General features: G+C 66.9%; 1 protein-coding gene across 13 annotated transcripts; it reads right to left on the reverse strand.

The window, feature by feature from the left end:
- Positions 1 to 3,415: 3,415 nt before the first annotated feature.
- Positions 3,416 to 18,389, reverse strand: FGFR3 (fibroblast growth factor receptor 3). 13 transcript variants are annotated; one of them, XM_039838308.1, is made up of 18 exons: positions 18,216 to 18,389; positions 17,632 to 17,842; positions 12,315 to 12,584; positions 12,090 to 12,143; positions 10,232 to 10,401; positions 9,992 to 10,115; positions 9,724 to 9,914; positions 8,637 to 8,787; positions 7,227 to 7,423; positions 6,775 to 6,920; positions 6,315 to 6,436; positions 6,116 to 6,226; positions 5,807 to 5,997; positions 5,558 to 5,680; positions 5,402 to 5,472; positions 5,114 to 5,251; positions 4,762 to 4,916; positions 3,416 to 4,723 (listed from the first exon to the last, which is right to left on the reverse strand). In XM_039838308.1, exons 2-18 carry the CDS (start codon positions 17,738 to 17,740, stop codon positions 3,915 to 3,917), a joined length of 3,132 nt encoding a protein of 1,043 aa, XP_039694242.1. In that variant the 5' UTR covers positions 17,741 to 17,842; positions 18,216 to 18,389; the 3' UTR covers positions 3,416 to 3,914. The 13 variants fall into 13 exon arrangements, with proteins under 13 accessions (XP_039694242.1, XP_039694241.1, XP_039694240.1 ...); XM_039838307.1 differs by having other exon boundaries at positions 6,775 to 6,923; positions 7,233 to 7,423; positions 10,232 to 10,404; XM_039838306.1 differs by having other exon boundaries at positions 10,232 to 10,404.
- Between the last annotated feature and the right edge of the window lie 3,114 nt (positions 18,390 to 21,503).

The raw sequence follows: 21,503 nt of genomic DNA on the forward strand, positions 1-21,503 counted from the left end.
TGTCGCCGTATGATGGTTTATTTGTCTAGGTTGGTGCGGTGGCCATTGCCTGACCAGGCTTCCCCCACCCAACCCTCAGTGGGTGCCTCAGGCCAGGGAGAAACACCAGTTTCCTGGGCGGGCGAGGCTGGGGCTCCGGCCGAGGGGTCACACAGGAGAGCACAGTCTGTTCTGAAACTCCCTGAGGGCCCAAAGGCGCTGGCCTCCACTGCCTGAGGGAGTCCCATAGGAGGCGGGCTCCACTGCACCTCAGCCTGCCACACAGCGCCCGGGCAGAGCTGGCAGAGTACCTTCCCTGGGTGGAGAGCCAAGGCCTGGCAGGGAGGGCCACCCAGCAGAGGTTCCCCACAGCAGAACAGGGCCAGGGTGGTCTCCCTCACCCTCCCAGCCCCTTCCGGCTCCTCAGTGGACAAACCCCCAGCCCAGTATGTCCAGCCTATCCCAGGCGGCCTCACCCCTGCACTGGCCCAGGCTTCCTGGGCCATGTGGGCGCCTCAGGACCGCCCTCCCCTGCATCCCTTCGCCGAGACCAGCCTGAAGGGATGCCCTTGGCCAAGGCAGGGACCAGAACAGCAAAGAGAATGGACTGGAAACAAAGACCAGGCCCAGGGTTAGGCTCAGGAAGACAAGCCTTATCTGGCACGTGGACGGAGGTCACACCAGTTTCATGTTATGGAAACAGGTGAAGAAGGGGCCAGGGCCTGCCCTGTCTCAGGAGGAAGTCAGTCCGTCTGTGAAGCTCTTTATGGAGGGCAGTCCCGCTGCGGAAATGCTGGCCCCCACCCATTCTGTACGGCAGGTGGGAAGCCTGGTATGAGGGCCTCTGGCCTTGTGCTCAGGCACTGCCCCCCAGCTCCGGGCAGGAGAGTGATGGCCCCACAGGAGCCACCCACGAGTCCAGGAAACCAGGCCTGCCCCGGACAGGACAGGCTGTCCCCCTCAAAGCTACCGGCAGAGGGAGGAAGGGCAGGGGCTGTCCCAGACTAGACACTAAGGAGCGATTGGAGACATTCCACTGGGGGCGGCAAGCACGTGTTTTACGTGCGGTGACGCCCTCTGAAGACCCTGGGGCCGAGAGCTGGCATTGGCGTCCGAGTGTATTCACCTCCAGCTGCGGCCAGGACGCGGGTGCGGGTGCGGGCACGGTGTCCAGCCAGTGGGGTAGGCGGGAGGCCGGCACAGGCCGGGAACGCTTCCGAAGGCCGCTGAGCCACCCCAGGCCTGCAAGGGAATGCGGAGCGCGGGGCAGGTGAGGGGCGGGGCCTGAGGTGAGGCCGGGCAGGTGAGGGGCGGGGCCGCGGGAGGAGGTGGAGCCGCGCAGTGGAGGTGGGGAGGCTCGAAGGTGCCAGTCTGGCCAGCGCCCCAACCTGTCGGCGTGGGCATGTCGAGACCCGGCCAGCGCCCAGCCGACGTCTGCATCCGGCGTCCGTAGAGGCCGTCCACCCCGCAGCTGCCAGGTCCCCCGCTGTCCGGAGTGGACACTGGGAGCCCAGTCGGCCAGCAGGCCGGCGCGCTGGGGGGACGGACGCTAGAGGGCGCCCCTGGCTCGCGTTCCGCCTCCAAGCAGCTCTTCGCGGTCCCTCCAGGCTCAGGCCTTCGCGGGGCTCCCTCGCCGCGCCAGTCCCTGTCGCTGCCTGTCCCCAGCGCTCTGGACACAAACACGGGGTCTCTAGCAGGCGGGAGGGCTTGGGGGTCAGAAGCTTGGGGCATAGTGCCAGAGCGCCTGAGTGGGGTCAAGGTATTGGACCGCGTCTGTTACCTGGACCAAGGCCCAGCAGCCTTGCCTGCTCTCCGGAAACAAGCCCCAGAAAGCCCCCTCACCTGGAAGGTGAGTTGAACACAGCAGAAGGAGCGTGAGTTTCCTAGAAGCCAGAGTGCAAGTTCGCAGCCCAGTGGCTGCCTCCCCAGATACGCCCCTCGAGATAGCCAGGGATGAGGGTCAGGGAGTGGGAGCGGGGTTGCAAGGCAGGGGTGTGTCTGGGAGGGCCAGCCAGCTCTGGGCAGTGCAGGGTTCCAGGGTCTGTGCTACCTATCCCTGAACCCACCTGTCTCCCTACTCGATCTGGGCACTGCTGCCTCCTCCAGGAAGCCTTTCCAGACTTACTCCCCACCATTGCCACCAGGGGGTCCCTGCTGTGTTCCCTCCCACCCTGCTTTGTCATCCCACACCCTCAGGCTCTGAATTCTGGAGCAGAGGGGACCAGATGCTGTCACCCCAACTAGCAGGTCAGCAGGCAGCATCTACCCAGTCATGGGGGAGGAGTGCAGGGGGGACTGGTGGAGCCCAAGGGGAGAGCGCCAGCCCTGGCAGAGGGCAGGAAGCCGGCCCCAGGGTGGCTCCTGGTGCAGACAGCAGTCTCCCAGTCTGCTTGAATGGGTGCTTACAGGTGGTTCCATGGGGGACCCACCCAGAACCCTCCCCTGCACCACGGACGAGGTAAGCAGATGCCAGGGGCTGAGGTCTCAGAATCGGTCACAGCTGTATGCACACACCCCGCAGACCCACATGGTCTCCATGAGCTGGGGGATAGCCAGGGGGCTCTGCAGGCCCACAGTACCCCCTCATTCTGCCCACCCCCATGGTGGTCTCACTGTCCTCTCCCACAGACACCAGGTGGTCTGCATCCCCTGCTGTCGGGGACCCCAGACCCAGGCAGTGAAGCCCATCAGTGACCCTGAGGTTCTGCCCTGCCAGCATTGGGCCTCCATGCAGCTGAACACACAGGACCCTCACCCTGGCCTTGACCAGCACTGGTCCCATCCAAGCCTGAGACCAGGGCTGGAAACCCTTGGAGAGACGGTGACCTAGGCAGCCAGCCTCAGTCTGAGGGCCACCCAGCAATAGCTGGGGACTCCTGTCCTCAGGACAGGCGGATGAACGAACCCATCCAGTAGGCAGTGAGGACATGGTGTGGCTCTGGGGGTCTCAGACCAGCAGGAGACAAGAAGGCACGGAGCAGGGGTCAGAAGTAAATCAGTTTATTTTGGGGAAAGCATGTCTGCCAGTTTGGGCCGGCACCTTTGGCCCCCACCAGGCGGGGCCCTGAGAACAGATGGCCCCAAGCCGCGGCCAGGCCGGCCCGCTGGCGAGCACAGAACAGCCGCCTGAGCTTGGGCACGGGCAGTGTGGAAAGTGACAAAACCGAGTTCACGGCTTCCTCTTCTGAGCTCTGAAAGGCAGCAGTCTGGGCTATAAAAGTCTAGAATCGTTGCGTAAGAAGTGTTAAGTCTACAGCAAACACATCTTGTAAAAACGCAATAAATTATATATATAGATATATATAAACTCGTAACATCTAATAACATCGGAACCTGCGCGCGGGGCTGGTCCCCACTGGATATGCCTCCCCGCCTGGGTCACACAGCTGTTAGAAGAACCTGTATGAAAATAACAGCTTGCTTTAGGGTCCCCCACACCCCACCCACTTCGCCAAAAAAAAAATCTCCTAAAGAAGAATCCTAGAGAAACGAAGGCCAAAGGACAGAACACATCTGCGCCACAGCCACCTCGCCCTGTTAATGGATGCGACAGGCCGCTCGGGCCTTGGGGCACAGGCGTGCCCGGCGCCGGGGCACACATCCTCGGGGACCCCTCTAAACGAAGCTTAGGCCTTCCCAGCTGTTAATAAGTTAAGACTTAAACCGTTGCCGAGCAGCGGGCTAAACACTACGGCTTGCGGGGGGGCAGGGCGTGGACAGGGTCTGGGGGTCCATAAATAGCTTTACAAATATACAGGTCCAGGTACAATTTTTAAAACAAAACTGGTGCCGGAAAAGCCCCTCTGCCCTCTGCCGGTCTCTGCGGTTGTCTCAGCAGGAAGGCCCGCAGGGGGGCCCCCCACCCTCAGCTGCCCCAGCCTTTTTTTCCCCCCACATAGATATTTCTATATATGTGTGTGTGTCGTACACAGCATCTATTTATATAAATGTACACTCATCTCTGGAATAAACCTCTCCGATAGAAGGTAAAGGCTCCCGCCTTCAGGTACCCGTAATTTCAGTCTCTGAGGGACAGGGTGGGCAGGGGGAAGGCCTGGAGGTGGGGGCTGTGTGAGACTCACCCCCAGGCGCAAGGTGCTGCTCAGGTGGCAGGCACGCCACAGGGGGCTTTCCCTGCAGGCTCGGCTGGGGCACTCGGAGGACACCAGAGCCCAGCCTGTCCCCAATGCTCCCTGTGGGGTGGCAGTGAGGGGCAAGGGAGCCTGGGCGAGGAGCCCCACTGGAGCAGCCCCCTTACATTCTATATTTGGTCCCCCTGGTGCTGCTGGCACAGGTGGCCAGGAGGTCATTGTACAGCAGGGCGGGCACCTCGGGGACCCCTGCACCGGGGGCCTCGAGACACACACACACGCATGCACGCACGCACGCACGCACACAAACATGCACACACAGAAGCAACGTCGTCTGTCCATCTGTCCATCCATGCCAGGTCTCGGGCCTGGGCTCCTGGGCCCCAGTGGTCGACAGCACACCCACAGCAGCACGGTAGGCTGGGGTCCACGCTCACATTGCTGGGGGCTCAGCCTGCAGGCTGGTGGCCCTTCACGTCTGCAGGCCCCCGCTGCTGGGGGGAGCAGGGGGCAGCAGGTCGTGGGCAAACACGGAGTCATCGCCCGAGGAGCTGGAGCTAGGGGTGTCCTGGCCGCCGGGTGAGTACTGCTCAAAGGGCACCGACAGATCCAGGTACTCCTGCGGGCAGGTGGGTGGCAGTCAGGGCTGTGCCCTGCTGTGGTCCCTGCCGCACCTGACCTCGGGCTGGCCCTCCCCCAGGGCCCGGCCCACGGCAGGGTGTGGCACGGCCAGCACTTACGTCGGTGGATGTCACAGTAAGGATTCGGTCCAGGTCCTCCACCAGCTGCTTGAAGGTGGGCCTCTGCGAGGGCACAGCGTGCCAACACTCCCGCATGACCATGTACCTAGCGGTGAGGCTCAGGTGAGGCACCCGTGCCGTGCCTGCCACGCCCAGCCTGCCAGTGTCCCCACTGCTCTCGGGAACCGTCCCGGGGCAGAGGCCGCAGGGGGAGAGGTAAGCTAAGCTCTCGGGGGCTGGGGCGCCCCGTTGGGGTCACTGCCAGCCGGCCCTGGGAGGGTGGCCGCGGGCGTGTCCACTCACAGGTCGTGAGTGCAGTTGGCTGGCTTGTCCATGCGGTGGCCTTCCTTCAGCAGCTTGAAAAGCTCCTCCACGGGGATGCCGGGATACGGGGAGCCGCCCAGGGTGAAGGTCTCCCACAGCAGGACCCCGAAGGACCAGCTGTGGGGACAGTGCCATTAGCAGCAGCCCACCTCGTAACAGACCCGGTGGGATGCAGGCACCAGGGCTGAGGGGCCTCACAGCTCCCTACTCTCACCCCCTCCCAAGGCATCGGATGCATGGGGGGGCAGGGGCGGGGGTGGCACCTACACGTCGCTCTGGTGGGTGTAGACGCGGTCAAACAAGGCCTCGGGTGCCATCCACTTCACAGGCAGCCGCCCCTGGGGACGTAGGGGTGTGTTGGCACCAGGCGCCCTCGGGCACGCCCCTCCCCCCACCCCTCCCTGCCACTCCAGCGGGGCTCACGTTGGTGGTCTTTTTGTAGTAATCGAGGTTGTGCACGTCACGGGCCAGGCCAAAGTCCGCGATCTTCATCACGTTGTCCTCGGTCACCAGTACGTTGCGGGCCGCCAGGTCCCTGTGGATGCACTAGGGGGCAGGGGCCAGGGCTGAGATCCACCCCGCCAGCCCCACTGTCCGCTCCCGCCGGGGGCCCCTGCTCTGCCCACTGCCCAATGCTGCCGTGCTGGCGCCCCGCCTTCTACGCCCGCTTACCTTTTTCGAGGCCAGGTACTCCATGCCCCGCGCCACCTGGTAGGCACAGGACACCAGGTCCTTGAAGGTGAGCTGCTCCTCCGGCAGCTTACAGGTGTCGAAGGAGTAGTCCATGCCCGGGGGCCGCCGGGCCCGCAGGTACTCCCGCAGGTTGCCCTTGGCCGCGTATTCCACCAGCACATACAGGGGCCCTGCAGGCACATGCGCCTCAGAGGGGCCGCCCGGCCCCGCCCCGCCGCCCCACAGCCCCGCCTGTCCCCGCCGCCCTGGCTCCGCCCCGCCCCGCCCCGCCGCCACGGCCCCGCCTACCGCCCTGCGTGCAGGCGCCCAGCAGGTTGATGATGTTCTTATGCTTCCCGATCATCTTCATCATCTCCATCTCTGACACCAGGTCCGAGAGGTCTTTGTCGGTGGCGTCGTCTGTGCGGGACGGGGCTGCGTCAGGCGGTGCGTCCCCCGGCCCTGCCCGGCCCGGCCCAGGCTTCCCCTTGCCACCTGCCTCCCTCACCTTTCAGCATCTTCACAGCCACCGTGACGGGCTTAGTGGCCCGGTCCTTGTCGATGCCGATGGCCTCTGCCATGACCACCTGGCCGAAGCAGCCCTCGCCGAGAGGCTTGCCTAGGGTCAGCCTGGGGGCAGAAGCAGAGCCAATGAGCATTTCCACCACTCAGCTCTGCCCCGGGCAGCCTTGGTGGCCCAGTGCCACTGCCTCCAAGAAGCCCTCCGCGCGCTCGCCCCACACCTTGATGCGGAGGATTTCTGGTCTCTACTGTGCCCTCCAGACAGAGCACTTGGAGGAGAGTGCTCTGTCCCCACCTCAGGAGCAGCCACCCGAGGCCCAGCCTCCGCCAGCGGCCCAATTCCTGCCTGATTCTCACCAGAACCGGATCGGGGTGTCTGAGCGGCAGCCGCCCTCCCCCCTGTATGTGCCCAGCCCCGGCACGCTGCGTCCATCGCCACCACTGACCGGGCCCGGGGCAGCTCCCACTTGGGGTCGGCGGGCAGCTCCAGCTCCGAGACGTTGGCCAGCGCAGGGCCCTCCCCCGAGGACAGCCTGGCGATGCGCACCAGCGGCGTGTTGGAGTTCATGGACGAGTTGGACTCCAAGGACACCTGCTTGGGTCGGCAGGGGCAGGTTGGTGCCGCACGGTGAAGGGGGCGGCAGGGCAGAGGCTGTGCCTGCGGCGGGACCAGACCTCCGCAGAGCACTCAGTGGAGATTTCATAAGTGTTTTCTGCTCCACGTGGTCACCACAAGGGCTGGGGAGGGGTCGGCCCACCCACTGCAGAGATACGTGTTCCGGGGAAGGCCCCAGGCCTCCTAGCAGGGTCCCTGAGCCAGGCAGCCCGGAGTGGGTCACGGGGGGCCCGGGAGGCCGGGGCAGGCGGACGGGCAGCTCGGAACCTGGTATCTACTTTCTGTTACCTGTCGCTTGAGCGGGAAGCGGGAGACCTTGTGCACGGTGGGCGAGCCCAGGCCCTTCTTGGGGGGGCTCCGCAGGCGGCAGAGCGTCACGGCGGCCACCACCAGGATGAAGAGCAGGAACCCCACCCCGTAGCTGAGGACGCCTGCGTACACGCTGCCAGCCTCACCAGCCGCCACCAGCTCCTCCTCAGCTGCAAAGACATGGGCGTTGGGGGCCTGGCCTGGCTGCACATGCAGTGGGGGTAGGGAAGGGGGCTCAGAGCCCCACTCGGTCACTCGGTGATGGTCCTGTGGTCAGAAATGCCCAAGGCAGACCCAGGAGAGAAGGAGCCCAGCACAGTCAGCAGCACCCGCACCCGCCACCTGGGAAGACGCCAAAGCCCCGCACAGGCCGGTGGGGGCCCAGCTGGGAGAGGGGCAGGAGTCAAGGGAGGCCCCTTTGGGCCACGACAGGGCCGGGTTGACTTTGCTCCCATACCAGGCACAGGGGCTGGCGTGAGGGGTCTGGAACAGGGCGGCCGTGTCCCTGGCGGCTTTGGCGTGTCCCCAGCCAGCAGCCCCGAGGACAGGTGCACAGCAAGCAGCAGCAGGAGCCAGTACCTGGCAGCACCACCAGCCACGCAGAGTGATGGGAAAACCCGATAGAATTGCCCGCCAGACACGTGTACTCCCCCGCGTCCTCAAAGGTGACATTGCGCAAGGACAGAACCTCTAGCTCCTTGTCCGTGGTGTTGGCGCCCGCCGTCTACGAGAGAGGACAGAGCGCGGTAGGCGGGCGCCAGCACCGCCCGCAGGCGCCAGGGCCCGAGTCCACGTGGTGCCGGTCCAGCCAGGCTGCAAAGAAAACGCCGCCACCACCGCCACCACCGCCACGGCGGCCGGGGTCCTCCGCCTCGCGCGTCCACACTGAGCCCGAAGCCAGTCCCTCCACCGGCGAGTCCTCTGTCCCAGGTGAGCGCCAGGCGTGCGGCCAGCAGCGTGCGGCCAGCGGCGTGCGGCCAGCAGCGTGCGGCACATACGCAGCATGCAGGGTCATCGTAAACACAGGGGGGAGGCAGGCAGGCGGACGGGCGGACAGGCAGGCGGGCGGGAAGTGACGAGGCAGCGGGCCGGGCTCGGGGAGCGCGGAGGGCGGACGCCCACAGCGGGGCGTGGCCCCTGCCGTGCTGAGGGCCTTTTAGGGGTGACGTGGGATGCAGGCAGGGTCAGCACAGGCCACAGGGCCCGAAGCTGGCGGTCGCAGTGCAGGCCGGAGGTGCCGGCACGGCAGAGGCGACCACGCACGGAGCGGAGCGCGAGCTGAGGGGCGGGGAGCGAGCAGGACGGGGCGTGCGGGACGGCACGTGGCCGGGGTGTCAGAGCTGGAGCTCGGCGTGCCAGGCAGGCGTGGGACAGAGTCGTTACCTGCTCGGGGCCCGTGAACGCGCAGCCAAAAGGCCTTCTCAGACACGCCTATGAAATTGGAGGCTCGACAGAGGTACTCGCCCCCGTCACGCTCGGACACATTGGCCAGGCGGAGGCGCGCGTCGGCCTCCGCACTCTCACTGATCCAGGACTGCGGGGACAAGAGACCCGGCTCAGGCGTGCCCGTGGCAGCCCTGCCGGGCGCGGAGTGGCCCCAGCGCAGACCCTGCAGCGAGGGTGGCCCCAGGTCCCGGCTCCAAGACAGGAAGCGGGAGACCCCCAAGGAACGAACAGGGCGGCGCCAGCCAGGAAGGCTGCCTGGAGGAGGCGTGGAGGCACCTCACGGCAGAGGACTGTGGTTTCACAGGATGCGCCCTCTGCGCCCACCTTCCACACCCTGGAGCGTGGCCCTGGCGGGCACTCCTAAAAGAGGCGTTCTGGGCTGGCGCTCGGCCCACCCGCCCCTGGAGTCTCGGCGGGGCCGGCCGCGATGCCGCCGGCTGAGCACACATGCCGACCAGGCCCAGCACACCGCCCAGCGAGCCTGGCGGCCTCTCTGGGCCGGGTCTGGACGCGTGCCCGCTCCCCACCCCGGTCGGCCCATCTTGTCTCTAAACAGATGTTTCTCTTTGGGCTGCGAGTGTCGCAACCATCCCGACTCCGGTGGCCTCCACTCTGGGGCCTGGGAACAAGGCTGAGGCTGTCCTGCCCCGAGGCCGCAGGGGCCAGGCCGGGCAGGGGTGGCCAGCGACTCCGCACATGCCGACGGCGCCCCATCCGGCCATCTCAAGGAGCGCCACCCCGTCTCCCAGACCCAGAGGGTCTGGGCAGGCTCAGCTGTCACCTGCCTGGATGGGGCCCTTGAGCTTGGGCCCACCTCAGAGGGCCCTCTGCAAGCCCTCCTCCAGCGCCGAGGCCGACCGAGAGCAGACAGGGAAATAGAACTCACTGCAGGGCCTGGTGGGCCGGACCCCCTGTCCCTTTAACCCAATGGGCCTCCCTGCCTAGGACGCCCTCCCCACCCCCGCTCCACACAGGAATCCCCAGATCACCCGCCTGCGGTGGCCCAGCCCAGAGCGGCCCCCACCTTGAGCACAGTGACGTAGGGCGTGCCGTCGGGCCCGACTTTGCTGCCATTCACCTCGACATGCTTGAGCCACTGGATGTGGGGCTGCGCGTCGCTGTACACCTTGCAGTGGAACTCCACGTCGCTGCCCAGCACCGCCGTCTGGTTGGCCGGCAGCCCCGCCTGGAGGATGGGCCGGTGCGGGGAGCGCTCTGGGGGCAGAGCGGGGCTTAGAGGCCGCCGCGCCCGCCCGCCCACCCGCGTGCGCGGCGTGCACCCCGCGCCTCACCCAGCACGTCCAGGGTGTACGTCTGCCGGATGCTGCCGAACTTGTTCTCCACGACGCACGTGTAGTTGCCGCGGTCGGAGGGCACCACGCTCTCCATGACCAGGCTCCACTGCTGGTGACGCAGCTGCGGAGCACACGGGCCAGCGGCTGAGCAGGCGCGGGGCGGAGGCGCGCCCTGCCCCCCTCCCTGCCGCCCCCGCCGCCCACCTTGCCCACCAGGCCAGCGCCCGCCAGGCCCACCTTGATGCCCCCGATGCGGTGCTCGCCCCGGAACTCCTTGCCGTCCTTCAGCCAGGAGATAGATGGGGCGGGGTTGCCGGCCGCCGGGCAGCGGAAGCGGACGGTGTTGGCGGCCGGCACAGCCAGCAGCTGCTTGTCCATCCGCTCGGGCCGTGTCCAGTAAGGGGCCCCTGCTGGCAAGGAGCGTGTAACGGCCATCACCGGGGTGGGAGGCAGAGGCTCCCTCCCCGCCACTCCAGGCTCAGTTTCCCTTCTGTAGGGAGCGCTGGCCTTTTGAGGACCCCTCCCTGAGCTGGGCGAGACGCCCAGCAGCCTCGACACCACCTTCCGGCATTCTCAAAGCCAGGTCACATGTCCCCTACATGTCCCCTACTCTTCCTCTCCATGTCTCCCAAGTGCCCACTCCAGCCCAGGGTCCAGGTTGCGACACACTGGCCCGGGAGCCTTCAGGACAAAAGCTTTCTCCTGGGGCAGACCCAGCGGGCAGAGGGGCCAGTTCCGCCCAGCTGGATGGGTGAGCAGGGCCAGGCCTTGGAAGCAGCTTAGGAGGAGGCCTGGCCCAGCCACCCACAGAACCAGGAGCCACGCAGGCGGCCGGGCACGCGCTAAGGTCTGCGAGATCCTGAGCCACCCTCTGCGGTGCTCCAGGGCCTAACGGGCAGAGAGTGGGGACATGATGACTAGGAGGTCCCCCTCCCATCCTGCCCCACCCCTCCCTCAGAGCCCAACTGGTTTTTCTCCTTTTCTGGGGCTGGGGTGGGGGCTGGGCCGGCAACCCCCAGGAGGGAGACAGCTCCTGCCCTGACCTTGTTCATCCACAAAACCACTTCACAGAGGGCGCTGAGGCCCTGGGGGCGGGGAGGGCGCTGTGTGGACAGATGCTGGGAAGAGGTGCCTCCCAGCGCCCCCGGAGCCGGGGACAGAGACCCAGAGGCGACCCAGGAATCGGCCGTTTGGTGGCAAGGGCTGTTCCCTGGGACGGAGACTTCGATGGCTCACGCATCCCTGAGCCCACAGACAGAAACACCAGGAACCCGCCCCACACAGCCAGGGCAGCCGAGGGCTCCAGGAGTGCGTGGTGGGCAGAGGCGTGGAGGGGACGGCCGGCAGGGAGCTAGACTCTGAGCCTCCTGCCAGCCAACGGGAGATGCCCAGCAGCTCCTGGGAGCCTTGCTGGCTCGTCCTGGGGCCCAGCCCGAGGAGCCGCAGTGATGGGAGCCTGGCGCCTGCCTCTCCCCAGACCCTGGCTGGCCCTCCGCACCTCCGCTGCCCGCTAGAGCCGAGGCCCAGGTTCCACCCACAGGCCCTGTCCCCATCTCTTGGCATCTCAAACCGGGCTCCCCCAACACCAGATGCCCCCACGCCCCTAACCGGCCCCTCCATAGCTGAGCCAAGTCCACCTGCCACTGTCTCAGGCCAAAATATCTGGGTGTCATCACCCCAGCCGGTCTCTCACCGGGAACACTGGCACCACCCCATTTACAGCAAGTGTGCACAGATCCGGGGTCCCTGACACTCCACGGCCATCTCCTCTTCTATCTGGACTCAGTCTCCTCCCACTGCCCCAAATCCCTCAGGCCACGGGCCCCACAGCAGCCACCTGACGGACTCACAGCCCAGGGGTCCTCACACCTAAGACGAACCACCCCCAACACAGGCCGTGCCCCGCCAGCCCGGCCACACGGGCTGCCCTGCCACCTCGCTGAGGGGAGGTGGCCCCGAGGCTTCAGTCTCTGGCCTGCCTGATGAGCAGGAGGCCCCAGACCTGGGGAGGGCGGGGCATGTCGGGGTGGGGTGGGGAGCAGGCCCCCAGCCCCCCCAGTCCCCCCAGCCCTGCGTGTCGGGAACCTGGTCTCACCTGTGTCTTCCGCTTCGTCCTCCCCATCTTCGTCATCTCCCGAGGACGGGGCGTCTGCGAGCAGGTGAGAGGGGCAGAGATCCAGTGCCTGCCACTCCTCCACGTCCTTCCCTGGCCTGCCTCTGGCCTGCCCGCCCCTCGCAGCGCCACCTGGGGGTGCCCCTGCCACCAGCAACCACACGGGCCCTCAGAGCAGCGGCCGACAGAGGTGCCTCCGGCACTTACCTGTCACACGCACGCTGAAGCGGCACAGAACACGCCGGGTGAGCCCCAGCTGGCAGCTGTAGGCCCCGGCGTCCTCGTGGGAGGCATTCAGCACCTGCAGCCGCTGGGGTCCCACCAGGATGCGGTCGGAGGGTGCCAGCCCTGCCCCATCCTTAACCCAGACGGTAGGCCCCGAGGGACCGCCGGCGGGCCTGTGGCAGCTCAGCTCCACAGTGTCACCACTGCCGAAGACCAGCTGCTCCTGCTGGCCCGGCTCAGGTCCCGGGACCTCTGCGGGCAAGATGGGTGACCGTGAGGCAGGTGTCCCCGAACCGAGAACACTGGGTGTTTGACACCCTCGGGAGAGCCCGTGGCACCCCACTTTACAGACAGGCTGGCGGGGGCTGCAGCAGGAGGCCTCGGGGCCCTGAGGGCGGTGGGTCTGCGCCCGGAGCCCGCGCCTCCGCCCGGCCCAGCTCCGCCGCGGCGGCCGCGACTTCATCGACAGGCACCGGCGAGGCCGTTCCGAGGCGTCATGGAGCACGGCTCTCCCTTTGATTTCTTCCAGCCACACAGACACGTGAAACCCATTCTGCATTTGGGGCCAGGAGGCCCAGGACCCCCACGTTACGGACGAGGACACAGGCCGAGGGGAGGAAGATGTCAGAGAAGGAGCCTGGCCCATCTCGCCCTACAGGCGCTGTGAACCTGGGGTGGAGGGTCCTTGCCAAGGGTGACATCCACCCCTGGGCCCCTGGCCTTGCCAATGGCTGCCCAGCTCCCAAGGGGTGAACAAGGCCTGAGACCCGTAGACACACCGCCGGTGGGGCTGACCACCCCCCCCGGCCTCCCTGCCAGGGCCAGACAATGCCCAGTGCAGGCGGGCAGCCCGGGCTCGGGGCCCGGGACAGGGGTGGGTGGTCCCACCACAGGGCTGGGTCAGCCTCACCGTTACTTGTCATTCTGCCGACGCATGGCCTAGATTCGAGGGCCCAGCTGCCCACCCTGGCCACGCCAGTCCTTGGCTCCCCAGAAAGGCCTGATTCCACCCACCCACCTCAGGCATCCCCAGACGCCCCGTGCCCACCAGAAAGGTCTCCGGAGTGTCCATAGGGTCTGTGTCCCTGGGGAGCCCACCGTGTGAGGCGCCTGGCCTGACTTGCAGCCCCATCCTGGCCACCACGTCCTGTGGGGACCACCCAGCACCAGGAGCCGACCGAGGCCCCCCAGAAGGCCGAGAGCAGGCAGCATGGCAGCCTCAGGCCCCGGCCCTGGCCCAAGGGCAACAGCAGTTGGTTCCGGTTTGGTCTGGGCAGCCGCATGGCTGGTCAAGCCATGTGCATGAGCATTCGCTTCAGCCTGGTCCAGCACAGGGCTGGGAGGACACAGAGCAGCCCCCCAGGCCAGCCTCCTCGGGCAGCCATCTGCCAGGGTGGGGGAAGGGGACCGACCCCCACCCCATCCGCCAGCCTGGCCCGCTAGGTGCCTGCAAAGGCCGGGGACTCCCAGATGGGGGCAGAGACCAGCAGCGGCTGACTGGGTGGTGTCAGGCAGGGGACATGGAGATGGCATGCAGAGGCACTGAGACAGCCAGTGTCTGGCTCTACCTGGGGAGAGGCGGGGCCCGCAGCCCCACCCCTAGAGTGGCCCCAGGAAGGAGTCTTTCTTGATCAACAAAGGGGGGCTGTCCACACCCACACAGGCACTGGGTACCCACAGAGGACAAAAGTCTTGTGTGCCACAGCAGGCAACCACATGCCATAGGAGGGTGGGCACAGGCAGCACATACCCCCGCGGGTCCCACAGCTCCTGGCCCACCTCGGCACTCACCCCCACACGGGGCTGTGCCTGACCAGGAGCCACACGGCCAGGAAACAAGCATCCCGCTGGCGCTGGCGCCCCGAGGGCTGTGGGTTTCGGGGTCGGGTGAGGAACGAAGCTTCTGGTTCTGTAGTTCAGGAAGCCCCTCGCAGCTCTGCGGAGTCTGCGACGTGCTGCCCCAGGGAGGAGGTGCCCCAAAGGGACCCCGAAGTCTCTGGGAAGGTTCCCACCTCCAAGTTCCTCCAAGTTTCGTAACAAAGTAGAAAAGGGGGCATCATGGCTGGGTGGGCTAATGAGGGCTCACAGGCTAATCCGGCCTAATCCTCCATCAGCCCCCCCATTACCGGTCTGCCTGGACCGGTGAGGAAACCGAGGGGCTGGTAGCCTGGCCCCTTCCTCCCGGCCAGAAGAGGCCCCACTCACAGCTCATTCACTTGTAAATCACTCAGGCCTCTGTGTGGCCGGTGGGGTGGGGGTGGGGTGAAGTGGGGGGCCCTCACCCAAACCCTTGCCTGGACAGACTCTGGCCCCACCTCCTCAAGAAGACTCTACTTTCCTCTCTAGGTTCAGCTATAAAATGGGGCGCCCCAGGCTCCAGATTGCTCCTATGGACAGAAAAGGTGACACACACTGAACCTGAGGAGCTCAGGGGAGGCCCCATGGGAGGCCCCACAAACCCAGGGACCAAAGCAGCCACACAGGGTGGTCTGAACCTAAAAATTCCTACCTAAGAGCAGGTCCTGGTGGGTAGTCACCTGACTGAGCTTCCCTGACAAACGTCAATCTTTAACCTCGAGACTGTCTATTTTAGTCTTGTGCATCTAAGACAACATACCTTCGACATGTCAGAGCGCTCCCTTCTGCAGACCCCTCCCAGGCACCGCCACAGGCACCGGAGCCCCGAGACCACGCTGTTCCCCACAGAGCGTCTCTGTGCTGTGCACGTGAACCCCGCTGCCCACCCGCACGAAACCACGCATCTCTGTTTTCCTTCGTCTCCAGCCCCAGAGCCTTCCTCGCATTGCTTTCTCCCACCCCGTCTACCACCAGCAGATGTTACGAACCCCGATTATGTCTCCTTTGATTCTAATGTATAAGCTGCAAAACTGCCATTCTCTGGAGCTTTTTCTCAATCTGTTGAGATTTTGCTTCCCAGTAATTTACAGTTTGACTCAAGTAAACTCATAACATTCTTTCCTCAACTGGCCCCAAGTGGGACCTGAGGCCCTGGGAGAGGGGGCACTCGTGGGCTCAGTGCAGGGGCTCAGAGGCCACAAGTCCAGCCTGGGGCTCGGCCCAGGTTAATGAACCACCCAGAGGCCCTGGAGGCTCAAAGTCCAGCCCAAGCAAGGGGAGGAGGTGGAGAGGCTGCAGCCAGGGCCCTCCAGGGAGAGGCTGCTCGCAGCAAAGACCCCTGCGGGCTGGGTGGGGTCAGGCTGCAGGGGGTCGCCTCCTGCTGCTCCCACTGACCTCCCTTCCTGGTGGGGCGCCCTGCCCAGACCCCTCACCAAGAACGTGCCCCACGTGGAGACTTGAAGCTGCTTTGGTGGGGCCTGAGGTGGCCAGGGCAGCCCCGTGGCTGACACGACGCCCAGTCCCCACCGTCCTTGACCCCCAGACAGTTCTGGCTCCACAATTTATGTTCTCAAGAAAGTGCCAGCCAAGAACTCCGCAATTTCACAGGTCTTTGTGTTCTCACTGCCCAGCCCATCTCTTTAAGGAACCGGATTAAGTTTATTGACCTATCAACTCCCAACCAGCTTCGCCAGCTCTGCGGCGGGGGAGGGGGCACGCCCACGCTCCAGCAGAGAGAGGAGGCCCTGCGCCCCCCTTCTCGCATCCCTGGGGGGTCCCTCCTATAGCTCTGCCCCAGGCCCGCATCCCGTGGGGGCATCACTGGCTTTGCGTCCCAGCAGGCACTGCCAGCTCGCGGAAGAATGGAGGCCGCAGCCCCTGCGCACGGCAGGGGGTCCAGGAGGGGGTCTGGAGCCCCGCGCGCCGCCCCCTCCCCCGGGGCTAGTTGACATTCTCCGGCCGTAGGGAGTAATATCTTTATCTGAATGCGAATTCAGAATGCTAATGCGGGGCTCCCCCCGCGGCCGCCTATTCGGCGCCCCTGCAAGCGGGGGCCGCCCGAGCAAGCGCTAAAAGCGCGCGCTGACCTCCCGACGGCCTCTGTCACGCCGCTGAATGACACGCACATTCAAGCGCCGGGCCCACTTTCATTCATAAAAAAATGACATTGTTCCGGGAGGCTGCAGCCGCCGCCGGAGAAAGGGGCGCGGGGGGCGCAGGGCGGGGCGGGCCGCCATCTGCCTGCGTCTTGCCTGCGGCCGCCGCCTCGCTGGCACGGCGCGCCCGGGGCCGCGGCGCTCACACCTCCCCGCGAGGCTGCCGCGGCGCCCGCCATCAATGCGCGTCTGTGGCCGCGCCGAGGTACAAAGGAGCGGCTGTTCGGGTCCGCCCGGGTGGGGCGTGAGCTCACCGGGCCAAGGCCTCCTTCCGCGCGGCCGCCGTGCTGGGCGCAGGGTGCGCGCAGCCCCCTCGCCCGCGCCCGCAAGTTGGCTGTCCCCGAGGGGCGGGCTCCCTGCGGCCGCCCGCCGGGCCACGCGTCTCTGCCCCGCCGCCGGGAGCCTGGCGACGCGCGTGCGGGGCCCCGCACGGCACCGGGAGCGCCGGGCCGGACTGGGGCCGCGCGCTGCGCCTCGAGGGCCGCGGCGCGTGTGCGGGGCGGGGCCTGGCGCAAAGACCCGCTCCCGCCCCTCCAATGCCCTGGGCCCGCGGGCCCGGCCCTCCTCGAGGCTCCGGTCGTCCCGCCGGACCTTGATCACCAGGTGGGGTCCGTGGCTCCACGTCCCTCACACGTCAGCCCTCTCCCCTCCTGGAGTCCTGCGCGCATCCCTCGGGGACAGACACCTTCACGCATAGGGCACGAGAGCAGGGCGGGGGGACGGAGGCACTAGGGGGTATCGCGTCGTCATGCAGGCCACTGGCAGCCAGGGCCGGACACGAGCCGACGCGCTCGCAAACTCTCCCTCCAAAGTCCGGTCTCCCGCTTTGGCCGAAGCCGGCCGCGAACTGGGGCCCGCAGAAGGGCTGGGGGAGCAGCACCGAAAACAGGAACTTTCCGCCAGTGCAGAACCCGCAGAATAACAATAGGAATCGTGGAAACGCAGTCCCCACGCCCTCCAGAAGGCGCCTGGGGGCAGACCAAGCCCCATAGGGGGGGCGCGGGGGCGGGGGCTGCGGGTGCCACCGCTGTGCCCGGCCCTCCGCCGCAGCCTCGCTCTTGGGTGGTAGCCCTGCGCTCCAGGAGCCCCACAAACTGCCGCGCCAGCTCTGGTTGCGATTCCCAGGGAGGGATGGCGACAGAAACCCGGACACTGGCCCCGCGGTGCCGGCCCAGGGCCCACTCAGGTCGGCGCCTCCACCCACCCAGGCGCCCCTTCACGGCTGCGACACCTCTGCCTGCCGCGGCCCTAGGCCCCTCTCCTGTACCCGTCACGTCCTTCCTTACCTGCCGCTCTCCGCACGACGCTCTGCTCTGCGTCCGGGGGCCCCGAGGCAGCTCCGGTCACGACCGCCACGGCCACGCAGAACGCGAGGGCGCAAGCCGGGGCGCCCATGGCGGGGGCGGGGGCTACGGCGTCCTCAGGCGGCGCGCGCGGGCATGCTGCCCCCCATGGCCCGGCTGTGGCACCGGCGGGAGGAGGGCGCCGCTCGGGAGTCTGCAGGAGGAGGCGGGGGGCTCGTTACGCGAGCGGGCCGGGCTCGCAGGGTCGGCAGCGGCGGTGGCGGGTCCGGCGCCCCGGTCCCTCCGACCCCCGGCTGCCCCGCCTGCCGCCGCCGCCCAGGGCGCCCGGGCCGCCTGGCGCCGGCCGCCTCCTCCCGCCGCGGTCCCTCCCTCCTCCCCCTTCCCTCCCTGGCTGCTGCTGAGCCCTCCCAGGGCGGCGGCGGCGGCAAACTTTCCAGAGCGGGAAGCCCGCGCCCCGGCCGGGTCTCGCCGCACAGACCGCTCGGGATCCGAGCCCGCCGCGCGCTCCGGCCCCGCCGCGCGCCCGCCTGGACCCCTCCACGCCTGCCCGGCCCCCGCGCACCGACCTGGCGGCCGCCGGCGCCCAACTCGTTGCGTATGACCCTTGCTTCGGCTCGCTGTCCGCCGGTCCAGCGCCTGCGCCCGGTCACTCCGGCCGTCAGCTCGCCGGTGCGTCCGGCCGAGCAGGACCGCACGGCGCCAGATGCCCGCGCCGCCGCCGCCGCCGCCGCCGCCGCGCACTGAGCCCTGGCGGCCCGGCGCGCGGCAGCCAGGGGGGGCCGGCCCGCGCCCGCCCCGCCCCCGGCCCCGCCCCGGCCCCGCCCGCCCCGACGTGTTCGGGCGCGGGGACACGCCCCTCCCCTGGGGCGGTCCGGAGGCGGGACCCGGGCTCGCCTCGCCCTGCCGGCGGAGGGGATTAGAGGGGGAGGGGGCGGGGCCGGGCGGGGGCGCCGGGCGGTCTCGGAGGGCGTGGGATCCGGGGCTAGGCTGGTGAGGTCCCCATGGCACCTCTGGGCGCTCGGGGAGGCTGAGCACAGGCCTCTATTTGCACAGCGCCCAGTCTCGGTTTCCGTCCGACCGCCGGTCAGGGGCTCGGGGGTTCCCGGTGGGTGAAGCGCGTCCGAGAGGCTTCCCGGACAAGGAGCTGCTGGAGCAGACCCCAGGGGTGTGCTTGGCCAGTCCTCAGGTGCAGAAGGGCCTGGCGACGCCGGGGGCCGGTGGTGTGTGCAAAGTCCTGAGGGTGAGGACAGCTTTGCCTGTCTGCCTGGGCCTGAAATGCGAGGGCACTGCACCATGGTCGCTTGGTGGTCTGCCCCATTGGTTCTGCGCCTGTGGCACACATGTGGCTGGCCTGCCTGAGTTCCCTGCTCCCCCAGGAGACACAAGTTTGGAGACTGGGTGCTTGCCAGGCATCGGAGTGCAGAGCAAGACCTGGGGTCCCCAGTCAGGGACCCAAACCTAGGGCTCTGAGGAAGGACCAGGAGACAAGCTGGTGGCAGAGGCCGAGCTGGCCTGAGACGTGACAGGTCCTGGGCCAGCGCTAGCCGGAGGATGCGGGGGGGAAGGGCTTCCGTGGCCAGCTTCACAGAAAGAGGGCTCTCCTCTCTCGCTCAGGCAAGCCCGGGAGGATTGGGGCCCACAGGAGCCAAAGAGGGGAGACTATGTCACCTAGGCATGGCTCGGCGGTAGCCCCAACCAAGTGCCTCTGGCCTGCCTGGCTGTGGCTTCGGGGACTCGGTTTGCCCTTCGGGAAGATGGTGATGACTGCTCCTCTGTGACTGGCCCCAGGTGCTGTGAGAGGCCAGCCAGGAGACCCAACAGCTTCTAAGGCCACACTTCAGGGGCCTGGAAGGGACCCACCCCTAGGAGCTCTGATGCCCACCTCGGCCGTATGCTGTTCTTATTGCCTACCCTGGTCGTGCCCGTGTCCCCCAGACAGGCCCAGGCCCGGCCTGCCGAAGTGCAAGTGGGCGGTCCAGCCCCAGGCCACTCCCATTCATGTGCTCCCCCAGGGTGCCATTCCAGGAGCGCAGTGACACATTCTGCTCTAATCTATGAGCCAGTTACTTACTTAATCAGTTACTTAGTAAGCCAGAATGGCTTACTAAGCCATTGCTGGCCCCCTTGGCCCTCTTTCTCTGGGGGGGCTTCAGTGGGCTTGCCTCCGCCCATTGTGGGAAGAGCCAACAGGCAGGGTAGGAGTCGGCTGGGGTGGGGCAGAGAGGAGGGTCCAGCTGCTGGCCCCTCAGGGCTGGCCTTCCACAGGACCCTTCTGAGGCCCAGGAAGAGCTCTGCATTGTCTTCTGTAGGTCCCCTCGCAGGACCATGTCCACAAACCCTCCCTGGCCCCCCGAGGGTGTCCTGCACCCCCCGTCTCTGAGGGGTGAGCAGCCATCCGTCTCTGCGACACAGCTGTGGGCCTGTGCCAGCTGTTCTCCACGCCCCCGCCCCCTCCACCCTTCCCACTCGCTCAGTGCCCACAAGCCGCCCCCCCACGTGGCATCACAGGCCCCCTTGCCCTCCAGTCTGTGTGCGGGTGTGGCCGATGGGCCCAGTATCAGGAGAGGGAGACAGGAGACAGGGCCCACAGGGCCCACGGGGGTGGCAAGCCCCATCTTCCTCCAGGAACAGGCCTGGGTGGACCTCAGCACTTCACGCCCAGGGCTGCTGCGACAAATTACCACAAACCACTTGGCTGAAATGGTGTCCCTCACAGTTGTGGAGGCCAGAAGTCAGGCCCAGGTGTCACAGGGCCGGCTCTGGGGAGGGTCCAGCCTCTGGGGGCTCCAGGTGTTTCTGGTCTGGTGGCCTCCTGGCTCCAACCTCTGCCTCCAGTCACATGGCCTTCCATGGCTTATAAGGACACTTGTCATTGGATGTGAGGCCCACTCACATAGTCCAAGGTGATCTCATTGCAAAAGCTCAACTTAATGACACCTGCCAGTGGGGTCACATTGCTGGTCTCCGGGGTCAGGACGCAGGCTGGGCCTCGGGAGGGCTCCGTTGCGCCCGCCACACACCCTGCCTTGGCTGGTCCCTTTGGAGCTGCTGCCCACAAACTGAGGTAGCCCATTGGGCCTCTCCTCTGGCACCGCCAGGTGGCCTTTAGATCAAAGGTTAGGAACATCTTCGTGGCCTGGGCTAATTTGGCCAGATTGCTGCCAGAAGGTCCACTGGCGATTGCTACCACCTAGGGAGTCGCTGCCCATCCGCCCCCCCTCGCCCTGCAGGAGGACGCTCTCCGAGGCATCGCTCTTATTGACAAATGGCGGTATTATTCCCAATTATCGTTCCCAGGCCAGTGCGTTCACCGGGAGCAGCTGATGTTCGCGGGGCTTCCTGTGACATCCCCGCCCGGCCTGTTCACGGCACTGTCTTTGCCGTGTGTCCTCGTTCCCGGGGACGCTTTCCATGAATGAGCCGTTAGTAGCCACCAGTTCATCGTAGCCCGCTTGACGCAGCAAGTACCCTGAGACCCTTTGCGGTGTTGCCCGGCTGAGTCCTCCTGGCACCCCGATGTGGTAGGCCCTCCCCGGGCCCACTGGACAGCTGAGCAAGGCTGGAGAGTGGGGAGCCCGCTGAGGGCCGGCGTGGTGGTGCCGAGGTCGAAGGGGCGGCTGCCTATGGCCCAGGAGACCCCCCCACACTGCCAGCCCCCCTCAGTGGTCGCAGCTCCCTGCCCACTCCCCCTGCACGCCCACCCTTGTCCCCCAAGGCCCACACCCACAGGGTTCCTGAGAGCAGGTGAGTGGGAGGCCAGGAGCAGGATGAGGGTCGGGGCGCTGAGGGCAGCCCAGCCCAGCCCAACCCGGTCCGTGACTCAGAGCAGGCGGCTTGCCGGGACCTGTGCAGTG

This window comes from Pteropus medius, unplaced genomic scaffold (genome assembly GCF_902729225.1).
Source record: "Pteropus medius unplaced genomic scaffold, Ma_sr-lr_union100, whole genome shotgun sequence".
NCBI classification, from domain to species: domain Eukaryota; kingdom Metazoa; phylum Chordata; class Mammalia; order Chiroptera; family Pteropodidae; genus Pteropus; species Pteropus medius.